The sequence below is a fragment of the Osmerus mordax genome, chromosome 4 (assembly GCF_038355195.1).
Source record: "Osmerus mordax isolate fOsmMor3 chromosome 4, fOsmMor3.pri, whole genome shotgun sequence".
In the NCBI taxonomy this organism is placed as follows: Eukaryota; Metazoa; Chordata; class Actinopteri; order Osmeriformes; family Osmeridae; genus Osmerus; species Osmerus mordax.
Genome location: NC_090053.1, coordinates 13,442,194 through 13,462,942, shown reverse-complemented (window position 1 = coordinate 13,462,942; position 20,749 = coordinate 13,442,194). Strand labels below are relative to the sequence as shown.

The 20,749-nt window shown below is 42.3% G+C and overlaps 1 protein-coding gene across 2 annotated transcripts in view; it reads left to right on the top strand.

The window, feature by feature from the left end:
• The window catches only part of dnaja (DnaJ heat shock protein family (Hsp40) member A), a 56,125-nt gene extending 40,710 nt beyond the window's left edge, over window positions 1-15,415 (top strand). The window contains exons 3-10 of one of the 2 annotated variants that reach the window (XM_067234074.1): window positions 12,060-12,216; window positions 12,478-12,632; window positions 13,292-13,472; window positions 13,568-13,672; window positions 13,776-14,003; window positions 14,234-14,464; window positions 14,562-14,662; window positions 14,739-15,415. In XM_067234074.1, coding sequence (XP_067090175.1) covers window positions 12,501-12,632; window positions 13,292-13,472; window positions 13,568-13,672; window positions 13,776-14,003; window positions 14,234-14,464; window positions 14,562-14,662; window positions 14,739-14,954 — 1,194 coding nt within the window. In that variant the 5' untranslated portion in view covers window positions 12,060-12,216; window positions 12,478-12,500 and the 3' untranslated portion in view covers window positions 14,955-15,415. Of the gene's footprint in view, window positions 1-12,059; window positions 12,217-12,377; window positions 12,397-12,477; window positions 12,633-13,291; window positions 13,473-13,567; window positions 13,673-13,775; window positions 14,004-14,233; window positions 14,465-14,561; window positions 14,663-14,738 lie in introns of those variants that run through there. The other variant, XM_067234075.1, reaches the window with a different exon arrangement.
• Window positions 15,416-20,749: the final 5,334 nt, after the last annotated feature.

Genomic DNA, 20,749 nt, shown 5'->3' with positions numbered 1-20,749 from the left:
GAAATATCAGTTGTAAAAATTACAGTTAATAAACGGACCCATCTGCAACCGATGCAAGCAAGTTCTAGTTCAAACACATTTTGACATATCAAGGTGAAATTGGTGGTACTTAAGAATGATGTAATCCTGTTTAACAAAACAGATAATCAAAATTATTATAGGCCAAAAGACTGGATTTGAATCTGCTGTTTTAGCCTATTCCGCTAAAGCTGGGGAACAATCGCCTGTTTGGGGGGGGGGGGGGGGGGGGGGAGAAGGGAGGGGGACGAAAAAGGAGGAAAGAGGGAGAAAGAGAGAAAGGGGGAAACTCGAAAGTCCCCATTCATAGTCTTAGATTTTTTTTACCCGTTACGTTTTAAGATACAGTTTTTCCCCATTGCTTTGGATCATTTCACGAAACAGAAATGACATTCTCAAAACAACACGTGCAAACCTCCAAACCACTGGGCACTTGTTCACAAACTATTGGAATTTTTCATTCCTTTAATCAAATTGCAATTGTATTAGCACATCCTCGTAAATGACAAGTGCAATTGCCTACAGTTTGCACAAATTTCAAATGATTTAGCACATCTTTGAAATGGTTAAGTACCATTGCCTTCAGTTAGGCCAATTACCAATTGAATATATCTTGCTGGTCTAAACTGACTGTTGCTTCTCAGTCAAGTGGTTATTCGCTGCAAAACATATTGGCATAATTTCCTTGTGTACATCATCACCTGCCCAATAGTTCACTCCACTGTCAAAATCTTTCAGGCACATAATACCATGAAAAACATCATGGTATATACTGTAATATGGATCTCTTGGATCAACTGGTTACAGTCATTGTCAGGTGCAACTAGAAGTTTACTAAACAAGGGGACACATCCAATCACACAGTAAGTTTAGTTAGCTGACAGGAGCTATCCAGGAGTATAAATGCTTCCATCAAATATATAGAGCTTGTCCCAGGCCAGCTCGGAGGCAACATCACCATGTGTGCTGCCATTTCAGAGAATGGTGTATTCACCCACATTCCCTGTCTTGGCCCATACAATACCCAGAAGCACCTGGTGTTCTTGGACCACCTGCACTCCGATCTTATCCCTCTACATGAGAGGGGTTTGGTAGGGCCTCACTTGCTTACATTTGTCATTGTGTGGGACAATGTAAGCTTCCACTGTGGCCCATTCATCAGGGTTCACTGCCCATCCAAGAATGCTTATGGTGCTCTTATCACCTTACTCCCCATTCCTCAATCCTATCGAGGAGTTTTTTTCTGCATGTAGGTGGAGGGTCTATGAGCATTGGGCTCAAAACCAGAGGTCCCTGTTCCAGGCAATGGATGCTGCTTGTGATGATGTCACAGCAGATCAGTGTAGGGGATGGTTGCGGCATGCACAATGATTCTTCCCCTGTTGCATCGCAAGGGAGAACATCAGATGTGATGTCGATGAAATCTGTGGCCAGACAGACAGGAGCGTGAGGATGAGCAGGTGAGTGATTTTTTAAGGTCTACTGCCATACTGACAAAACATCTAATCATTTTGACCGGCAGTGTTTACACAATGCCAAAGGGACTTTTCATTTTGGGGGCACTGACTATTTGTATGAGAAAAGGATTAAGTTTTGACTGATGAGTTGTCTGTTTTAGGAGAAAGATGACCCTTTGCAGGTGTGCCATGGTGTTTTTCTGAACCATGTAGGTTATTTTGGCAAATGTATTTAAAGCTTTGAGAATGTCCTCTTTTTTCTCGAGAGATGGGCCAAAGCAATCGAGAAGGAACTTTTCATTTTGGGGGCACTGACTATTTATATGAGAAAATGATTTGGTTTTGAAGCATGAGTTAACTGTTTTGGGTGAGATATGACCTTTTGAAGGTGATCTATGTATTTGTGCTGAACCATATAGGCTATTTTGCCAAATGCACTTAGAGCTTTGAGAATGTCATTTCTGTTTCAAGAATTGAGCCAAAGCAATGGCGAAAAACTGTAATACGAAAAAAAACTGCCAAAATTACAAATTTTACAGCATTTGGGGAAGACGTAGAAGAAACCAAAGGTCCGCGGTTCGCGTCCCATTTATGGCACCTTTCACTATTTCAAATAATAACCACTTGAGTTTCCAAGTGTGTATGCTATCAAAATGTAACAATTTAAGCTAGATGGAGATACATTGCTGATTTTGTGTAATTTGAAAGCCATTTGTATCCCTCAAACTGTGTGGCTTCTGAGCTTTGTATGCTCTTATCTGAAGCTTTGCCTTGGCCTACCCTTTTTTTATTTTGCACTTACCTAATCAACACTTGCATGTTCCGTATATTAAATATTTTAAAACAATGTGTGCATGCAAACGTTTCACTCGAAGTGAATCATTTTTTGCTGCTTGACTTCTTGTAGACTTGCCGTATTTGGTTAGAAAGAGTAGTGATTGGGAAATAACAACGGACTGACCAACAAATAGTTGATAAATAGAAACATTTATCAACAAGTGCAAAAATTTACAACAACCAGAATGAATTAAAACTATATATACAGGCAAATTATATGCTAAATTACAATAAATAAACAATGAAAACTATATACAAAGGCCCAAATAATTATTTATTTCTTTGCTCCTCTAGCCACTGCTCTCTGGAAAGAGTCTCTGCAGAGGGGCAGTAAACAGTCCCCTTATACTGGCTGTGGCCAGTCTCTGCCGTTCTGTTCTGGCCACACCTCCAGCATTTGTTGGCCTTCACTCTCCTCTGGTAGGCATGGGGAGCTGGACCAGGAGCAGGATGAAGCTGGGGAACATGGCTGGTGCAGGAAGAGGGTGGGACAAAACGCAGGGCTTGGGGGACCATTAATGGAGAGAGGGTGGCCTCATACCAGGGGCTCGGGATACAAACAGCACAGTGGGGATGGCAGCAGGGCGAGGGGCGATATGGGTAGGGTGAGGGGCAATGGGGGTAGGGCGGGGCATAATAGGGATGGGAGTGGGGGCTCCAAGGGAGGCTGAAGGCACAGGGAAGAGCTGCCTCTGGGCTGTCAGCCTGGGTCGGACCGCTGGAGGTGGTGCTGGGGCTGCAAAAGTTGCCTGCCTCTTGGTATTTGCCTGCCCTGCTGTGCTCTGTGGCAGGTGTGGGCTGCTCCATTTTGTTGAGGTGGAGCAACAGCAGGGCGGATGTTGGCAGGCGGGAGAGGCTCGGCAGCCACAGACAGTGGACCTGGCAAGTTTATGCCCTGCAGCAACACAGCCAGATCCTGCCTCTTCACCCTGCAGTTGTACCACTGGGAGAGGGTTGACTGGTTCACCTCCACCAGTTGCAGGGTAGTGCCCTGCATTATGGCCCCATTGCCCAGAATGAGCTGCCGGACCTTGCGATAGTCCTGCAAGATCAGAGTCCACCTGGACATGTTGCTCTTACCCTGCTTCCTGGGACTTGTGGATATCCGAGAGCCGGACGAAGATGGCCTCCACAATGCGGCAGCAGTCTGGCCACTGAGCAGGCAAACCAGTGGACCCCGGGACACACCTCTCCTCACTCTCCACACCTGGCGTGAACTCCACCTTTTTGTGGCGGAACCTCCCCTTGATCAGCCTGTCCAGGTGCCGCGCAGCAAACGCGACCCTCTGCTTGTCATAATCCAGCTGGTCTTGCCACAGCCCCACAATGTTGCTGACATAAGACGGAAAGAAAACATATATTATTATGTTTATATATTATAAATATATAAACAAATATCTGTTGTACAATGCATGTCTTGCTGACCTGCTGGTTATGGAGGGTCATGTTGGTCTGATGCCTCAGCTCCACTAAGCACTCTGCCAGTCTATCCACCCGATCCATGCCTGGCATGCCATGCTGGTCCATAGCCTGAAACATTCAACAATTTGACATTAGTGCTGAACACCTTATGGCAAAGGTTTGTTATATTGACTGCTGCTTTGTGTTTTATGTGTTTGCTGTCAATTACTGTATGTTGTTCCTAATAATCGGACACTTTCCTATCTACTGAACTTGTTAGTTTCTAAGAATGACAGTTAGTTACAAGTAAAAAGTTGACATACCAGCTGTTCTTCAGGCACCTGAGAGTAGGCACCTGGGACACAAGGCTGGGTTATGGGGGGAGGCAGGGTGGTGGCTACAGGCATGGGGGTGACAGACAGAGTGGTGGTGGTGACAGGTAGGAAGGAGGTGGTTACAGACATGATGGTGGAAGGCAGGGTGGAGGAGGTGAGTGGCAGGGTGGTAGAAGGCAGGGTGGAGGAGGTAAGTGGCAGGGTGGGGAACACAGGCAAGGTGGTGGAAGGCAGGGTGGAGGAAGTAAGTGGCAGGGTGGGGAACACAGGCAAGGTGGTGGAAGGCAGGGTGGAGGAGGTGAGTGGCAGGATGGAGGAAGTGAGTGGCAGGTTGGGGACCACAGGCAGGGTGGTAGAAGGCAGGGCAGAAGAGGGGAGGTCTTCCGAAACACTACCAATGGTGAGGTCCTGTCCTTCATCCTCAAAACCTTCATCCGCCTGTTCCTCCTCCATGGCGTGGTCCTCCAGCAGCTGGTCTGTCTCCTCAGAGTCAGGGTACATGTCCTGCAAGGGCTGACCTGTCTGCCTAAGCAAGTAGTTCAGCCCAAGCAACTCTCCTGAACATGAACAAGAATGCAATGCTAATTAGTAGGGGTGTAACGATACACTCAGCTCACGATACAATACGTATCACGATACTGGGTGTACGATACAATACTTATCACAATATTTTTAACAACATTTTAAATAAACCCTTATGCTGTCTTCGGGTCACATGATCCAAAGGTTCATGACGAACCATCGTTGTGTTTACCCAATTTTACCCAATACAAAAACAAATACAAATAATTTTTCTTTTAACCTTCGCAATGTGGGGGGTCTGAAACAGCCCAACGGTTAAAAAAAATGCTTCACTTAGTTTTTGTATGCGGTAAAGTTGTCGCAATACGACGGTGGGTCACAATGACTGATGGGTCAGAATGACTGATGGGTCAGAATGACCCGAAGATAACACAAGGGTTAAACTGAAATTCAATTAACAGATTTATTTCCAAAACATTAAACATTTTTAATAATTTTCTTTGTTGTACATACAATTTAGTTAACTCAGTTAAAGTGATTTCTGTGAATGCAATGAATGCACGCATGACGTAGGTCCCGCGCTGGTAGCTCAACCAATAGGATCAAACGGACGTCATATTGTAAAAATATTGCCATAACTCTACGATACATATTGTCAGCCGCCGCATAAAATGCCAGATGTACAGCCTTATCTTCAGGTTTGGCCACCCACCAAACCTGGCCTGAAGCTTCGTTTCCCCCTCCTCCGAGCAGCAGCCACAGTCCACATAGAGCAGGACCGGGGGAGCTGCACCTGCCTGGGTGTACCTCTCAATGAGACCTGAGACCATCGGGTCCAGTCCCGGTCCATCCTGGGCAGTCAGGACACGGATGAGGACCTGGCCGATCTCATTCCCCATGAGGTCACCCAGAATGCAGTCCCCTTTGCTGCACCAGCCAGCTTCTTTGTCATCTGAAATGACAAAATTCACACAAAAAACTTAATGAGAACTTTCAAAAGAAAGTCTGTTAAATAAATACACCTCTGTGTTTATTTATGTATTACTGCAGTCTTAATCAAAGGCATGGATGTGTGTGTATTAGGGATGTGCATCTCCATCACTGAGGACGATACGATACACATCTTGTACTGCAAGGGAAGTTCAGCGTCCCCTAAAATAAAATAAAAATGTATGGTCAAATATTTACTATTGTGTTAACATTTTAAATGCGTTAGAACACGTTCATATCGAAGACGAGTTCTTTCAGAATCAGCTACAGGTCGACTGACTGATTTCCTTCTCATACATTCCCGTAGCGTCACAGTGCATTTCCCTGTTGAAGCTCAGCTTCCATGGACTTCAATGGGGCTGCTTTTAACAGTTTTTTTCAGTGCTTCGAAACTATACGGTCATTGGATGAATGCTGAGATTATGTCCCGCCTCGGACGCTCAGCGTCTCTGGGGGTGAATGGAAGAGTGGGCTGGCCTGAGCTTCCGCGTGATGATTGTGGGTCTGTCGAATTGTCCAATTTTCATCATACATTTCATACAATTATACACCACGTTCCTTGTTTCAGTTGAACCTAATTTCCACATTTCCTCCTCGATTAATATTGTTTTGTTAGATCGTTCGTTCATTCATTCAGTAGGCTAGGCTAGTGTCGTAGGGGTGAACTAGCCAGTGAATAGCCAAAATAAATAAAACATTTTTAGGATGTAGACCGAAAATGAGCTTCCCCTCTTCGAAAGACCAGCAGCCGCCACTGATTACAATGTATCACATACTGATATTTTTGTCTGTCATAATTTAATTGCCAATCCCTCCCTCTCTAATATATATTGATAAAAATCCTAGTAATAATAATATATATATATTTACAAATATTTTGCGAGGGGGGGGGGGGGGGGCTTCTGCCCAGGGCCCCAGATGACCTTAACCTGGCCCTGACCCTAATTTATAGCAACACGATATCTTGCCAATTGCATGGGTCTTGTCAAATTGCCCATCTTTCTTGTAAAATCCGAAGTGTTGCCAAACCTTGGATTTATTGCAATTCGTAGGAACGTGTAACTCTTCCTCCACCATGATAACACTCGCCCGAACACGCCTCCAACTTGCGCGAAACTTGGCCGAGAGACTTGACGAGAATCAGCCACTGACAGCAGTGAGTGGAGATGAGAGCGCGCTTAAGAAACAGTTAGAGAGGAGGAATCTATCTAAATATAAAATTATTGGTCACAAATCATTGGTCACATTTCTAAATAGGCTACTAAAGGTGTTAGCCTACACACGATTCTATATAAATACATCGGATTATACCGACGCAAAAATGTTAGAAACGATGCACCGCGATTTCATCTCACATTGTATCCAGTGCACACTTTTTTGATCCGGGCAATCGCATTGTGAGCTTTTATGCCGATGCACCGATGCGAACCGGTGAATCTTACCGTCCCTAGTTTTACCCATCCACTGCTGGCCTCTTCAAGGCCAAGGGCTCACACTGACTCAAACACTTTATCTGCACAATGTCACGTTGCCATATTTGTTGCCCTATTGTATTGTATATTATAGCTATGTCATTAAAAAAATTATAATTCTAAATGTTTACATACTTTAGCCCCTTAGTATTGTACTTTGTACCTTTTAGTATAGTTAGACTGTACACTGATTTAAGATTCCTATATGTTGAATGTATGCACCTTCCTGCCAAAGTAAATTCATTGTCTGTACAAACTTTCATGGTGAATAAAACGCATTCTGATTCTTAGCCCATTGAATTGTATTACCGAGTACTACCAAGTATTCCAGCTTCAACAAAAACTGGGTAACCATTAAAGCCTACCTGAGTGAAGCGCTGCTACAACATGATTTTCAGATTTTTGGGGGGGGATACGACGTCAGAGAAATAAGTTTAATTGAAGGATAGATATGATTGAAAGTTTAGGCTACATAAACACTTTTAATGCATAGGAAACTATGTCCGTATATGTTTATTGTTTGCACTTCCCTGCCACAGTAAATTCCGTGTTTGTTCACATACGTGGCGAATAAACCGTATTCTGATGTCTTTGCATGTAGGCTAACAGGTGTAGATCAGTATTTTTGTCATAGCCTGGCTACTCTTTGTCCAACATTTAGTTTGTTGTGTTTTCGGATAATGAAAACGTGGTGTAACTAAAACAAGTTTCTAAATTAAGTGAATATTTAATAACTGTATATCATGTTCACTACACTTAGCCTAACTAAAGTTAGAACCAAAGTGAAATATCCGGACTATAAATATGGCGCATATAACGTATAACCCACATTCATTGCAGTATAACTATTCTTAAACGACCACACCCCCACTATGACAGTACCATTACTACAATAGATTACACATTTATACATATGTGTATGAGGTGCTGGCACACCTCAAATCCATCACAGACCCTTTCCTGGACCCACTGCAGTTTGCCTACAGAGCCAACAGGTCTGTGGATGACACCGTTAACATGGCCCTCCACTTCACCCTACAGCACCTGGACTCCCCAGCATCCTACGTCAGGATCCTGTTTGTGGATTTCAGCTCTGCCTTCAATATCATCATCCCCGCCCTGCTTCAGGACAAGCTCTCCCAGCTGAATGTGCCTGATTCCACCTGCAGGTGGATCACAGACTTCCTGTCTGACAGGAAGCAGTGCGTTAAGCTGGGAACACAAGTCTCTGACTCTCGGCCGTCAGCACTGGATCTCCTCAGGGCTGCGTCCTTTCCCCTCTGCTCTTCTCCCTGTACACCAACAGCTGCACCTTCAGTCATTCGTCTGTCAAACTTCTGAAGTTTGCGGACGACACCACCCTCAATTTGCTCATCTCTGACGGGACGAGTCTGATTACAAGTGGGAAGCTGATAACCTGGTGACCTGGTGTAGCCAGAACAACTTAGAGCTCAATGCTCTTAAGACAGTGGAGGTGGACTTCTGGAAGAATACAGCCCCACTCACCCCCATCACGCTGTGCGACTCCCCAGTCAACACTGTGGAGTCCTTCCGCTTCCTGGGCACCATCCTCTCCCAGGACCTCAAGTGGGAACTGAACATCAGCTCCCTCACCAAAAAAGCACAACAGAGGATGTACTTCCTACGGCAGCTGAAGAAATTCTACCTGCCAAAGACAATGATGGTGCACTTCTACACAGCCATCATTGAGTCCATCCTCACCTCCTTCATCACAATCTGGTACGCTGCTGCCACTGCCAAGGACAAGAGCAGACTGCAGCATATCATCCGCACTGCCAAGAAGGTGATCGGCTGTAATATGCCTACCCTCGAGGACCTGCACACCTCGAGGACCCTGAGGCGAGCGAGGAAGATTGTGGCCACCCCTCCCACCCTGGCCACTCCCTGTTCCAGCTACTCCCCTCCGGTAGAAGGCCGCGGTCCATCAGGACCAAAACCTCACGCCATAAGAACAGTTTCTTTCCATCTGCTACTGGCCTCTTCAACAAGGCCAAGGACTCCCATTGACATTCATTCATTTATTTAACTATAAGTCCATCTAATGGCAATTCCACTATGCATAAGCCACTTTCATCTCAGTATCTGATTGCACTATGTTGACCACTCATGCTGCTCACTCTTATTCTTATATATGTTTTATATTTAAATTGTTTTATTCTTAGATTGTTTAGTTCTTAGAAATAGTTAAACTTTTGTACTTTTACTTAATTTAAGATTCGTATATGTTTATTGTTTGCACCTCCCTGCCACAGTCAATTCTGTGTTTGTATAACATACATGGCAAATAAACCGAATTCTAATGTGTTTTATACTGTGGTCATTTGGCTAAGGGGCTATATACACTTATTATTCCACATTCTCTCATTTACCATAAAGATGCCATTATATTACATTTACCATTGCACAATATACAAGCTCCATACACCCTTGTGTACAAGATATATAGGATATAAATGTGCGATCCAGGGACAGCTCCAGTCAGTGACAAACAATAGATAAGTTAAATCGTAAAACAGTATTATCTTGGATGTTTATATAATGACGTAGACTATTCAATACAGTGTGTGTGACATTAAAGGAGAATCAATTTCATTTGAAAATGTTTTATTGAAGAAAGAAGTAAGAAAGAAAGAAAGATTATACTTATTATTATTAATTATAGTTGGAACAAAACAAAGCAACAGCATCTTTGGTACATGGGCACCTAATGGATACCGATGGTGACCGTATCTGCCAGCCATTCCAATGGCCACTTCTTTCCACTGTAACACAAAAATAAACAATGACGTTAGATGTTTTGGTTATAGCTGTGTTGTACTGAATTTTCATTACTCCACAGCTGGCTAATCTTGGTCAACTACAATATGGAACAGACAAGGTCAAAAATACATACTAGAGTCCATTTCAGAAGGGGGCAACACCTAATTGTCCCTTTAAGTCACGAAAATCTTAAAGAACACATGGTGGATGTCTTGTGTTGTTATTGTGTACTATAATCCATTCTGTTTCTGACATGAATCACTACTTGGTATGCACTATACTATATATAAGTGTCTTACATGTTTGGTAAATAACCCAACTGCTCAGTATCATTCATTCTCATCGGTCATTTACATTTAGTCAGCGACTTAAATTTAGTACAGGGACATTTCCCCTGAGGCAACTGGGTGAAGTGCCATGCCCAAGGACACAACATCATTTTGCACAGCCAAGAATCGAACCGACAACCTTCTGATTACTAGCCCGATTCTCTAACCGCTCAGCGTTATGCCACTGCATACTTCTATTCTATAAAAAAAACAAAAAAACATTATTATTCATAAGTATGCAGTGACATAACGACATCTCTGACATTGATAACAAATCAAACCGTTTAAAAATCGGTTGAAAATTTAGCAAGTTATGGTCATTTAAAAAGTACATGTAGCACCAACACAATGTTATGGGTGAGCGAAATCGACTGTATCAAGATGGCCGCCATGTGCCGTCGTTCGACTCCGTTGTCCGGCAACGCGGACGAGACATCTAGTCTTTATATATATCTATGGGTGTCCCTATCTGCCTTCGATCTTGTGCAGCTGCGTTGGTCTGAAGATAACCACGTCCCTCTCGTTTGCATGTGAGTCTGGAAATAAATACAGCGCAGAAATAAATGTGGTGCTCGGAAATATATGTGGCGTTAGGAAATAAAAGTCCCATGAAATAAATAAATAAATGTTGTTTTTTCCAAAAACTTCTTTTTGAAATAAATAAATGTATTTATTTACTGATGTTGGTAAATGGATTCAGCTATATAATTATATAATGCTATACTTATATATTTATTGCCATATTTGTTTAATTTCAGAATTTATTTCATAGCCATATTTATGTATGTATTTATCTATTTATTTACCTATTTATTTATTTAATTTTGACTCACTCGGCGTTCCATAGTAAAAAAGGGTCTAACAACACCCCACACAGATTCCTGGAATCAATAGAGATTAACCTTTGCGTACATTTAGTCATTTAGCAGACGCTCTTATCCAGAGCCTTTGCGTAACATATATATCGTATATGTTAAGTGTTTTGTACCTCCCTGCCACAGTAAATTCCGTGTTTGTATAAAATACATGGCGAATAAACCTGATTCTGATATAGTAAGTAAGTAAGACTTTATTTATATAGCACTTTTCACACAAGAATTGCAGCTCAAAGTGCTTTACATAAAATATAAATATAGCCAGGGCCGTCGTTACACCCTTTTTGCTGTATTAAAACAGTAGAAATCTGCTGTGTCCAAGTAAAATCTAAAGTTTGAGTTTTAACAATTTACTTTATTAGTCAGTGCATTAATTTAGGTTGATAATCCCGGAAAAAACAAACGCAGAATCCCAATCAACGTTTGTAAAATCAAAGCAGTTGAACCGAAAACACAAACCGATGCATGCCAGCGTGCTCTTTTGAGCTTTCCAAATAGCCACTGCAGCATGCACATAGAAGTCCAGGTGTCGGACTCAGCACACAAGTCAGATTTCAGGTAGGCTAAGAAAACATTACAAAACGAAAGAACGTTTCAAAATGATAGGCCTACCGATCATCTTATTTTGACTAAAACATAAAAACAATATTACATTATATGAAGCAAAAAAAAATTGTATATGCTTAATGCTTGCATTAACTATAGATGTCTCTGCCAAAGCTGATATCAAACTTGCGTCCCTGAACGGTTGTATAGTAGGTAAAGCAAGGGGAGTTTCTATAGCCTAGTAGTGCATTGTGCGCAACACGCTTGGAAGAAAAAAAAGGGATTTGCATAGGGGCCTGTGCCCCAGTACAGTTTAATGTCTAACAACGCCACTGCATATAGCCTAGCTATTGTAGCCTATAAAGCTAAGCCTACAAAAATATTTTACACATTTATAAACAACTAGCCTAATTTTAGAGACTGTTCTAAGCTACACTATCGACAGAGCTCATTGTAGCAGTGTAGAGTAAATTTGCCGTGTATGGTTAATTTCTAGATTGATCGAGAAGAGGAACGAAATTTCCGGTGGCTCTACAAGGCGCTCCAGAAAGTTCAGCACGCTGCGCTATTTAAAACCAGCCATCTTCGCCAGGAGACAGACAGAAACAGAGACGACGTAGGTTACATAGGCAACATCAGGATTCAGTCGCAAGGTAACTAAATCATGCAAATATCAAGATCCTTGGGCAGGAGGTATACTTAACAAGCACTAGTGCAATATCAGGCATTCATATTTATGTTAGTAGCCTAATAACGTTGCTGCCGAGTCGATGTAATAGCCCAAGTCTGCTGAGTGCTTCCTTAAGCTACATAGGGCTCATTCGTTCACAACGGTCTGTATTTTGACTGACAGTTAACTTTTTTGTATTTTAATGTAAACTGTTGAATGTGTCCTAACAGTCTTTTCTTATCAGGTTGAAAAGATTCCGTCGTAAAGATGGTTCATGAGACAGGCTATTATGACCTTTTAGGTGTGAGTCCCAATGCCAGCCCAGACGAAATCAAAAAAGCATATCGAAAACTTGCGTTAAAATACCACCCAGACAAGAACCCCAGTGAAGGAGAAAAGGTGTGTGGATAATTTTTGGTGTCCGTGTCTATTTTAAACGGCATGCCTTCTAGACATGACAGCAACGGAATGTGCGGAACTTTCTGGAATGACATCGGAGTCATAGCCTCTAGTCTTGGATAATGTCATTACATTACAGTTCAGCATGTCAGCCCACAGTCACATACGATAGTAGCATCTTTTACACTATATTCGTGTTTGTACAGTTACACTACACATTTAAAATGCAACGTTAGACGTTTGACTAGCTATGCCGGACATATTGTAGCTAAACCCATGTATATTACACAACCTTAACCCTTGTGTTATCTTCGGGTCATTCTGACCTATCAGTCATTGTGACCCACCGTCGTATTGCGACAACTTTACCGCATACAAAAACAAAGTGAAGCATTTTCTTTTAACTGTTGGGCTGTCTCAGACCCCCAACATTGCGAAGGTTAAAAGAAAATTATTTTTATTTGTTTTTGTATTGGGTAAAATTGGGTAAACACAACGATGGTTCGTTATGAACCTTTGGGTCATGTGACCCGAAGGCAGCACAAGGGTTAAATACGTTGTTTGTGTGCTCAATGCATAGCCTACCATTGCCCAATATCTACTTTTTTATTTATTACTTTTTTTGGTTAAAACATTTCTTTATCTCTTGTTCTGCACAGTTCAAATTGATATCACAGGCATATGAAGTTTTATCCGATCCAAAGAAAAGGGATCTGTATGACCAAGGTGGAGAACAAGCTATCAAAGAGGGTGGAATGGGAGGGCAGTTTTCTTCACCTACAGACATTTTCAACATGTTTTTTGGAGGTGGAGGCAGGATGCACAGAGAAGAGAGGAGAGGTTAGGAAAATGCAACATAAAAAAGTATCTCTTTTGAATCAAGTTATTGATGAAAGACAAAATAATTAGCTGAAAAAGTATTTGCTTTCATTTAGGTAAGAATGTTATTCATCAGCTCAGTGTTACATTGGAGGAGATGTACAATGGAGCAACAAGGAAACTTGGTCTTCAAAAGAACGTGATCTGTGCAAAATGTGATGGTAAGTATAATTTTAATCATGTTTCCCTGAAACCTTTCCTTCTTTCAAATGCGTCACTGCACCGCCAAGGATTATTCACATTCCCATTGTTTATTTCACATAGGCTATGGAGGGAAGAAGGGAACGCTTGAGAAGTGTTCAAGTTGCAAGGGTAGAGGAGTTCAGATCAAGGTGCAGCAGATTGGACCAGGCATGATCCAGCAAATCCAAAGTATGTGTCCTGACTGCCAGGGTCAGGGGCAAAAGTTCAACTCAAAGGACCGCTGTAAGAACTGCAATGGGCACAAAGTGGAACGCAAGAAGAAAATTATTGAAGTTCACATTGACAAAGGTTAGGTTTCCCCCTTCAGACATTTACAGGGTAACTTGTGACACTGAATTTATAGTTTCTTCTTTTCCATCTATCTTAAGCGATAAACCATTGCACAGTACTCACTGAATAAAGGAGAATGCCACAGGAAAATATGTGGTATAATATACATATATTAATCCACAAGCTAACTGTTTCTCTAGACATCCAGAGACAGTCAGCTTAATCAGTGTGGAAACCCATGTTTACAGGTATGAAGGATGGCCAGAAAATAACATTCCATGGTGAAGGTGACCAAGAACCTGGATTGGAACCTGGTGATGTCATCATTGTGCTAGATCAGAAGGAACATGAGATTTTCCAGAGACAAGACGATAACCTGATCATGAAAATGGATATCAAACTAGTTGAAGCTCTCTGTGGGTTCAAGAAAACCATTTGCACCTTGGATAACAGAATGCTCATAATTACTTTGCCACCAGGTATCAAAGTTGTAGTTCAGTTAACCTGTATAAATTAGGTTACATTGTCAAATGTGCCTTATGTGGAATTTAAGAATTGATTATTAAATATCCGCAGGTCAAGTTGTGATGCATAAAGACGTCAAAGTTGTTCAGAAAGAAGGCATGCCCATTTACAGGGACCCTTATGACAAAGGACAACTAATCGTTACGTTTGAGGTGAGCCTATACTTGTCATTAGATGTCAAGTATTGGCTATTCAGATGGCCATCTCATCATTGTGATTTTCTCTCAGGTGGGATTCCCGCAGAAACACTGGCTTCCAGAGCACCTCTTGCCTCAACTGGAAAGGTTGCTTCCTCCCAGGGACGAAGTCATGCTTACTGATGAAATGGAAGAAGTACATCTCTGTGAAATGGACTATCAGTCCCAGCAGAGGAGTTATTCCAGAGAAGCCCATGAGGAGGATGAGGATGGTCCCAGAAAGGGTGTACAGTGTCAGACACAGTGAATGTAACCATTAATCAATATAATGCCAGCGATTTGCATGACACTCACTAGTCAGAATCCAAATATCCTGTACATGGTTTGACCCAAGCCTTACGTAAGAGGTTCCTGTCCTTGCGTTTTGCAGAAGTGATTTGTCTAGCCAAATTGTTAGTTAAAAAGCCATCCGTTGTTGTTTTCTTGTTACTTCTGTGTATTGACAGAGTTTGTGGTGTTCTTTAGTCCAGAGCGAAAACGAATTTAGTCCAAAACGATTTTCGATCTTTTATGGCTTATCCCTTTGATACACAAGCTATGCTTACCCCCTCTAATACACAACATGGGTCTAAAATGACCCGCATTCATTTCCTATGGTATTTCATGTATGGCTGAGTGTTTCTTTGCTATAGTTTTTGAAACAATTCATTTCAGTTTTCAATATTTTAATTATTCATTAAGTATATTGTTTTTGATTACATCAAATCATTATAGATGTTTGTCTTTCTTACTTTCTGAGCAAAATGTGTTTTTGTATTACTACATCAAGTTTACAAACATGGGTCAAAAATGACCCATGTATATAAGTGTGACAAAAAAAAATACAAAGACAACATTTTGTTAAATAATCATTTTAGTAGGGATTTAGACCAGACACTAGTACATTTAACACTTAAAATATGTTTATTTGCCTCTTTGTCACATTTCATTGATAACCGATAACACTAATATTGAACTGTAGTGTATCTGTTGTGTAACTGTAGGTCAATGTGGTGAATGGGGGTACAGGGGTACAGCTCAATCTTACATTCCCATCTCAGTGCTTACATGCCTCACAAATGACAACATGTTTGTGCTCCTTGCACACAGGCCTGGTGCACTGGGAACACCAGCTGCTGGCCTTTCTATCTTTGGCAGGTGGGCAGATGTTGCACCTCTTCCTCTTCTTTTGGCGTGCCTGTCTGATGTCCTCCTGTGGCTGGGTGGTGGTTGGCTTCAGTGTTTGTATTCCACATCTTCCCATTGCCTCTATGATGTGTTTTTGAAGGTGGGGAGTTCCCTCCATGCGCCTCTTCATGTGTGGCATGACAAGCTCTTTGCCCAGCTCCTTAATGAACAGCCGTCGTGCATTGGTCACACCACTCATGTAGTCAGGGTGTTGTGCAGTGAAGAGGGAGTAAGCGTTGAGAGTGGCAACATCCAGAAGATTGTACCAGAGCACCATAGGCCATCTCCGTGTTCTCCGCTTGCACGTGTAGGTGCGAACCATCGGGTCCATTGTGTCCACTCCCCCTTTGGTTTTATTGTAGTACTGGATAACTTCTGGCTTTTTCTTTACGCTGTTGTCATCCACTACTCTGCTGTCATGCATGGTTCTCAGGAGGACAACAGCCTTTCCCTTCTTTGGCACATAGCTCACCATGGTCATGTTGCCATTGAATCCAAATTCTGAGCTATGCTTCTCTCTTAGTTTGGATGGCTTCATGACAGGCGGTATATCTGGCTTGTTTTAGTTAAGAGTCCCCACAATGGTCAGGTTCTTCTCAAGCAGCTTCTCAGCCAAAGGGACACTGGTGAATAAGTTGTCCATTGTGATGTTGCGTCCTATGATAAAAACAAAACAATGGTCAATTTCCTCAACATTCAATTGTCTAAATTCAAACACTAAAATAACTGATTGTTTTGTATTGCATTGTTTTATTCCATTCTTCTCTTTCACTTAGAAATAAATACATTTTCCACAATGGATATTAAAAATAATATACACTATGAAAGAGTGGAACAATGATCTAGGTGTGCTAGAATTTCAAGAGTATATTCACTCCTGTATTCTATATTCACCTGTCTGCCTGATTCCATAGCACAACTGTTGGACGATGTTCTCTCCAAGGTTCCGCTGAACCTCCTCTCCTGGCTGTCTCCCTGTGTAGACCATTCCATCAATCGCATAAGGGATCCTCGCATCGCACATCCAGAAGATTTTGATTCCATATTTTGCAGGCTTGCTGGGCATATATTGCAAGAACCTGCACCTGCCCCGGAATGGCACAAGCTGTTCATCTATGGTGACACAGTCACTGGGGATGAACCGTCTTCGGCAATTGGTCAGGAAACAGTCCCACACGTACTTAAACGCTGCCATGTGATCTGTTTCTTGCTGTAAAGCCCTGGTCCTCTTGTCATCAAGCCATAAAAAGCTGCAGATATCCTCACATCTCCTGAGCCCCATAGTAGCTTTGTACACCGGATTTTGAAGTGGATCCAAAAACAGCTCCCGCAAGGCCACATCCCAGCTCTTATCCCCCCCTGCAAGGAGAGTCAAACCGATAAAGGCCATGAACTCCTCTTTGTCTACACTTCTCCATTCTTTACCTTTTGCTGCTGCTGCCCTTCGTCCCTCCAAGTTTGTACATTTCATCACCTCATCAATTATTTCATCAGTGATGAACATATCCCAAGCATCTTTTGGTGAAATAGACCTTGAACCAGGTGCAGGTCCTGCGCAGCTCCTCAGGATGTTGTGGCTTCTTGTTCTGCCCTGAATAGGGGGATGCTCATTCTAGTAAGACCCCTTTTTACTTAATCTTTCAAACTGGGTCTGAATTTCCTCTTCTGAAGACTTATCGGACGATTCTTCGATGTAGTCACAGGAGTCTTCTTCATCTGGGAGAGCTGGATTGACACCCAAAACTCCAGCTTGAGCATGTGACACATAGTCTAGGTCATCTGCATCTGAGATTTCTGACTCTGAATCAGTACTATGAATTGCCTCCTCCTCTTCATCATCCTGTTCTTCATGCAACATCTCTACGACCATTTCAGCCGTTAATCTTGAATGGCTGTGACCAGCCATATTAACACTTTGGATAAAGAAAATCAAAATATAATATTTTCACATGTAGGCCTACATCAATCAGTTGATCAAGTGGGATATATGCTGTTCTATTTCAAGTTTTATTGAGTTGACCTAGCTACTATTTGCTATCTAGAATAGAATATACAGCTAGCTAATACAGTAGTATTGTATGTTTCTATTTCTCACTACTAATGTATTTTAAGGTCAAGGTAACTCTAACCAAATGTTCAAATATAATATTCCTTCATCTTACACAAGATATTAAAACATTCTGAGGTAAAATATTTATAAAATAATACTTACAGGTATCAGAAGTACCACAGTAGTAGTTTTGAGATTTTGATTGAGTGACAGATGAATAGTGGACTGGTGCGCAGGGGCGGTTTTATGCACGGGACGGGGCGGCAGTTTTCCTGTTTAGCGCCCCCTGATGGCCTAGAAAATGTATTGCGATTGTGTTCGTGCCATCCGGGGGGGGGGGGGGGGGGGGGGTGTAAGGTAAAAACTTGGCCATGGCGCCAAATGTGTTCCTAAACTGTACAACATTTCAAAGGTTCCTATTCAATTCCATAGTGAATACACATGGATCACCTTTGACCCATGTGTGTAAAATGTATGTAGAACTACAAAAACTTGGTTTGTATATAAAGTAAGAAAGGAAAAATGTATTTAATGAATACCTGGAATATTAAATGATAAAATACATTTATAAAAAAATATATCCAAAGAAACACAAAGCCATGATCGAAATAACATAGGAAATGAATACGGGTCATTTTAGACTCATGTTGTGCATTAGAGGGGTAGTGTTACAAAAAGGATTTTTATTCAAAAAGTAAGAAAGAAAAAATGAAAATAAGGACTTGTGATGACTAAAAACAAGTTAATTGAGGAATACCTGGAATACTGAACGATGAAATTATTTTTTTGCGAAGATATAGAAGATTTAAACTCTCTCGGGTCACTTTAGACCCATGTTGTGTATCAAAGGGTTATAGCCAACAATGAGCGGCCGCGACATCCACGGGTTTCTGCCGGCCGCCACACATACTTAAAGATCCTGTAAAGTAAATTCCATGTTTTGCTTCTAAGTACATTATATACGTGTGAAATTAGTTCCTGAAAGCATGTGCAAAGCGCTAAAACTTTGTCACACTGAAATGTGGAGTTAAACCGAAGAACAGTTTTACTTCCGTTTTCAGATCAGGTTTTAATGGGCGGAGCCAAAAAATGCCCTATCTACGTCATTTCGCCCTATCTACGTCAGATCACTGAATGGCTCCTCCTGCTGTACTGTTATTGTAGCCTACATCAGCTAGCTAGCTAGCTTCAGGATGTCTCCCACCACCCGCAACTGCATCTTCCCTGGATGCAAGAACTACAGCTGCGCTGCAACGCCATTTAAGTTCACTATTGCTAATGAAAGGAAAAATAGGTGGATAGATTTTGTGAAGAGACACGCTCATGGAAAGCTTCGGATAAACTCCAACAGCCGCCTCTGCACTGACCATTTCACAGCGGACAGTTTTAACATGGACCAGAGACAGATGGGGTTCACCAACACACGGCTTCTCTTGCAGCGCGGAGCCGTACCGAGCATCGCCCCTTTGGCCTTTCATCCTCTGGTCGCACCTGGACCATCCACCGCCGCCAGCAGTTCATCACTCAGTTCTGTGTGCTTGTTATAATTATACTAGATAACTTTTCCAGAGGTATCTCTGCCATGAGTTAAATTGATAAATTGATATTAGGCTACTCTGTGTAGAATGATGGTATTTTGGTGAAATGGTAGCTAATGTGTTAGAAGTAGCCTAGTTGGAGAGCTCACTGTCTGCTGCCTCTGGTGTCCATTTTTACTGTTACAGCTCAGGGGAACATTTCATTTATATGCATCTGTATGTTTCACTCATTGAACAAATAAATACTAATTCTATACAGTTTTAGCGTCCATTATCTGGGTCGGAGGTAGGCACTAGGCAGCGAGTGGCGTAGCTTCAGCTCCTTCAGGCAACACGCCCCCCCAGTCTCAAGGAGAGAAGACTGCTGATTTTTTCACAATTTCAAAGCCTAATTTAACATACTTGTCGGTGTTATTTTTTCATTCGAATTTGGATGGGTAATGACACATTATTCTGTGATGTGGCAAACTTAAAACTCGTTTCCAGGTCCACTTTACAGGATCTTTAAACGATTCTATTCTAAAATGGCCGCGGGGCCATTAGGCTACATGACAGTAAACAAAAGCTGCAAGACACCCAATGCAACTGCCTACGAGACACTTGCGTACCACTATCAACAGAACAGTAACTGTCATGTACCAGTGGAGGCGCTGTCACGTACCACTAGCTACTGTCATGTACCAGCGGAGGCACTGGCACGTACCACTAGCTATTGTCATGTACCACTCGCTCCACTGGCATGTACCACCATAGCCACTGTCACGTACCACTCGCTCCACTGTCACGTACCACTAGCTACTGTCATGTACCAGCGGAGGCACTGGCATGTACCACTAGCTACTGTCACGTACCACTAGCTCCACTGGCACGTACCACTAGGTGCCAGTAGAGGCACTGGCATGTACCACTAGCTACTGTCACGTACCAGTGGAGGCACTGGCACGTACCACTAGCCACTGTCACGTGCCAGTGGAGGCACTGGCATGTACCACTAGCTATTGTCATGTACCACTCGCTCCACTGGCATGTACCACTATAGCCACTGTCACGTACCACTCGCTCCACTAGCACGTACCACTAGCTACAGTACAGTACAGTTTTGGTTCTAACTGCCTCTCCCTGAAAGGCATCACTTAATTATAGGCCGTAAGGTGAACCCTGTTATCGTTTCAACCCGCTCCACAGTCTGGCATCTACACAATCTTTAGCTCATAAAAAACAACGAGTCCTGCTAAGCTACCAAAAAAAAGTTTGTCGCTGAAATTCCAGTCGATTGTCGATGCGTCT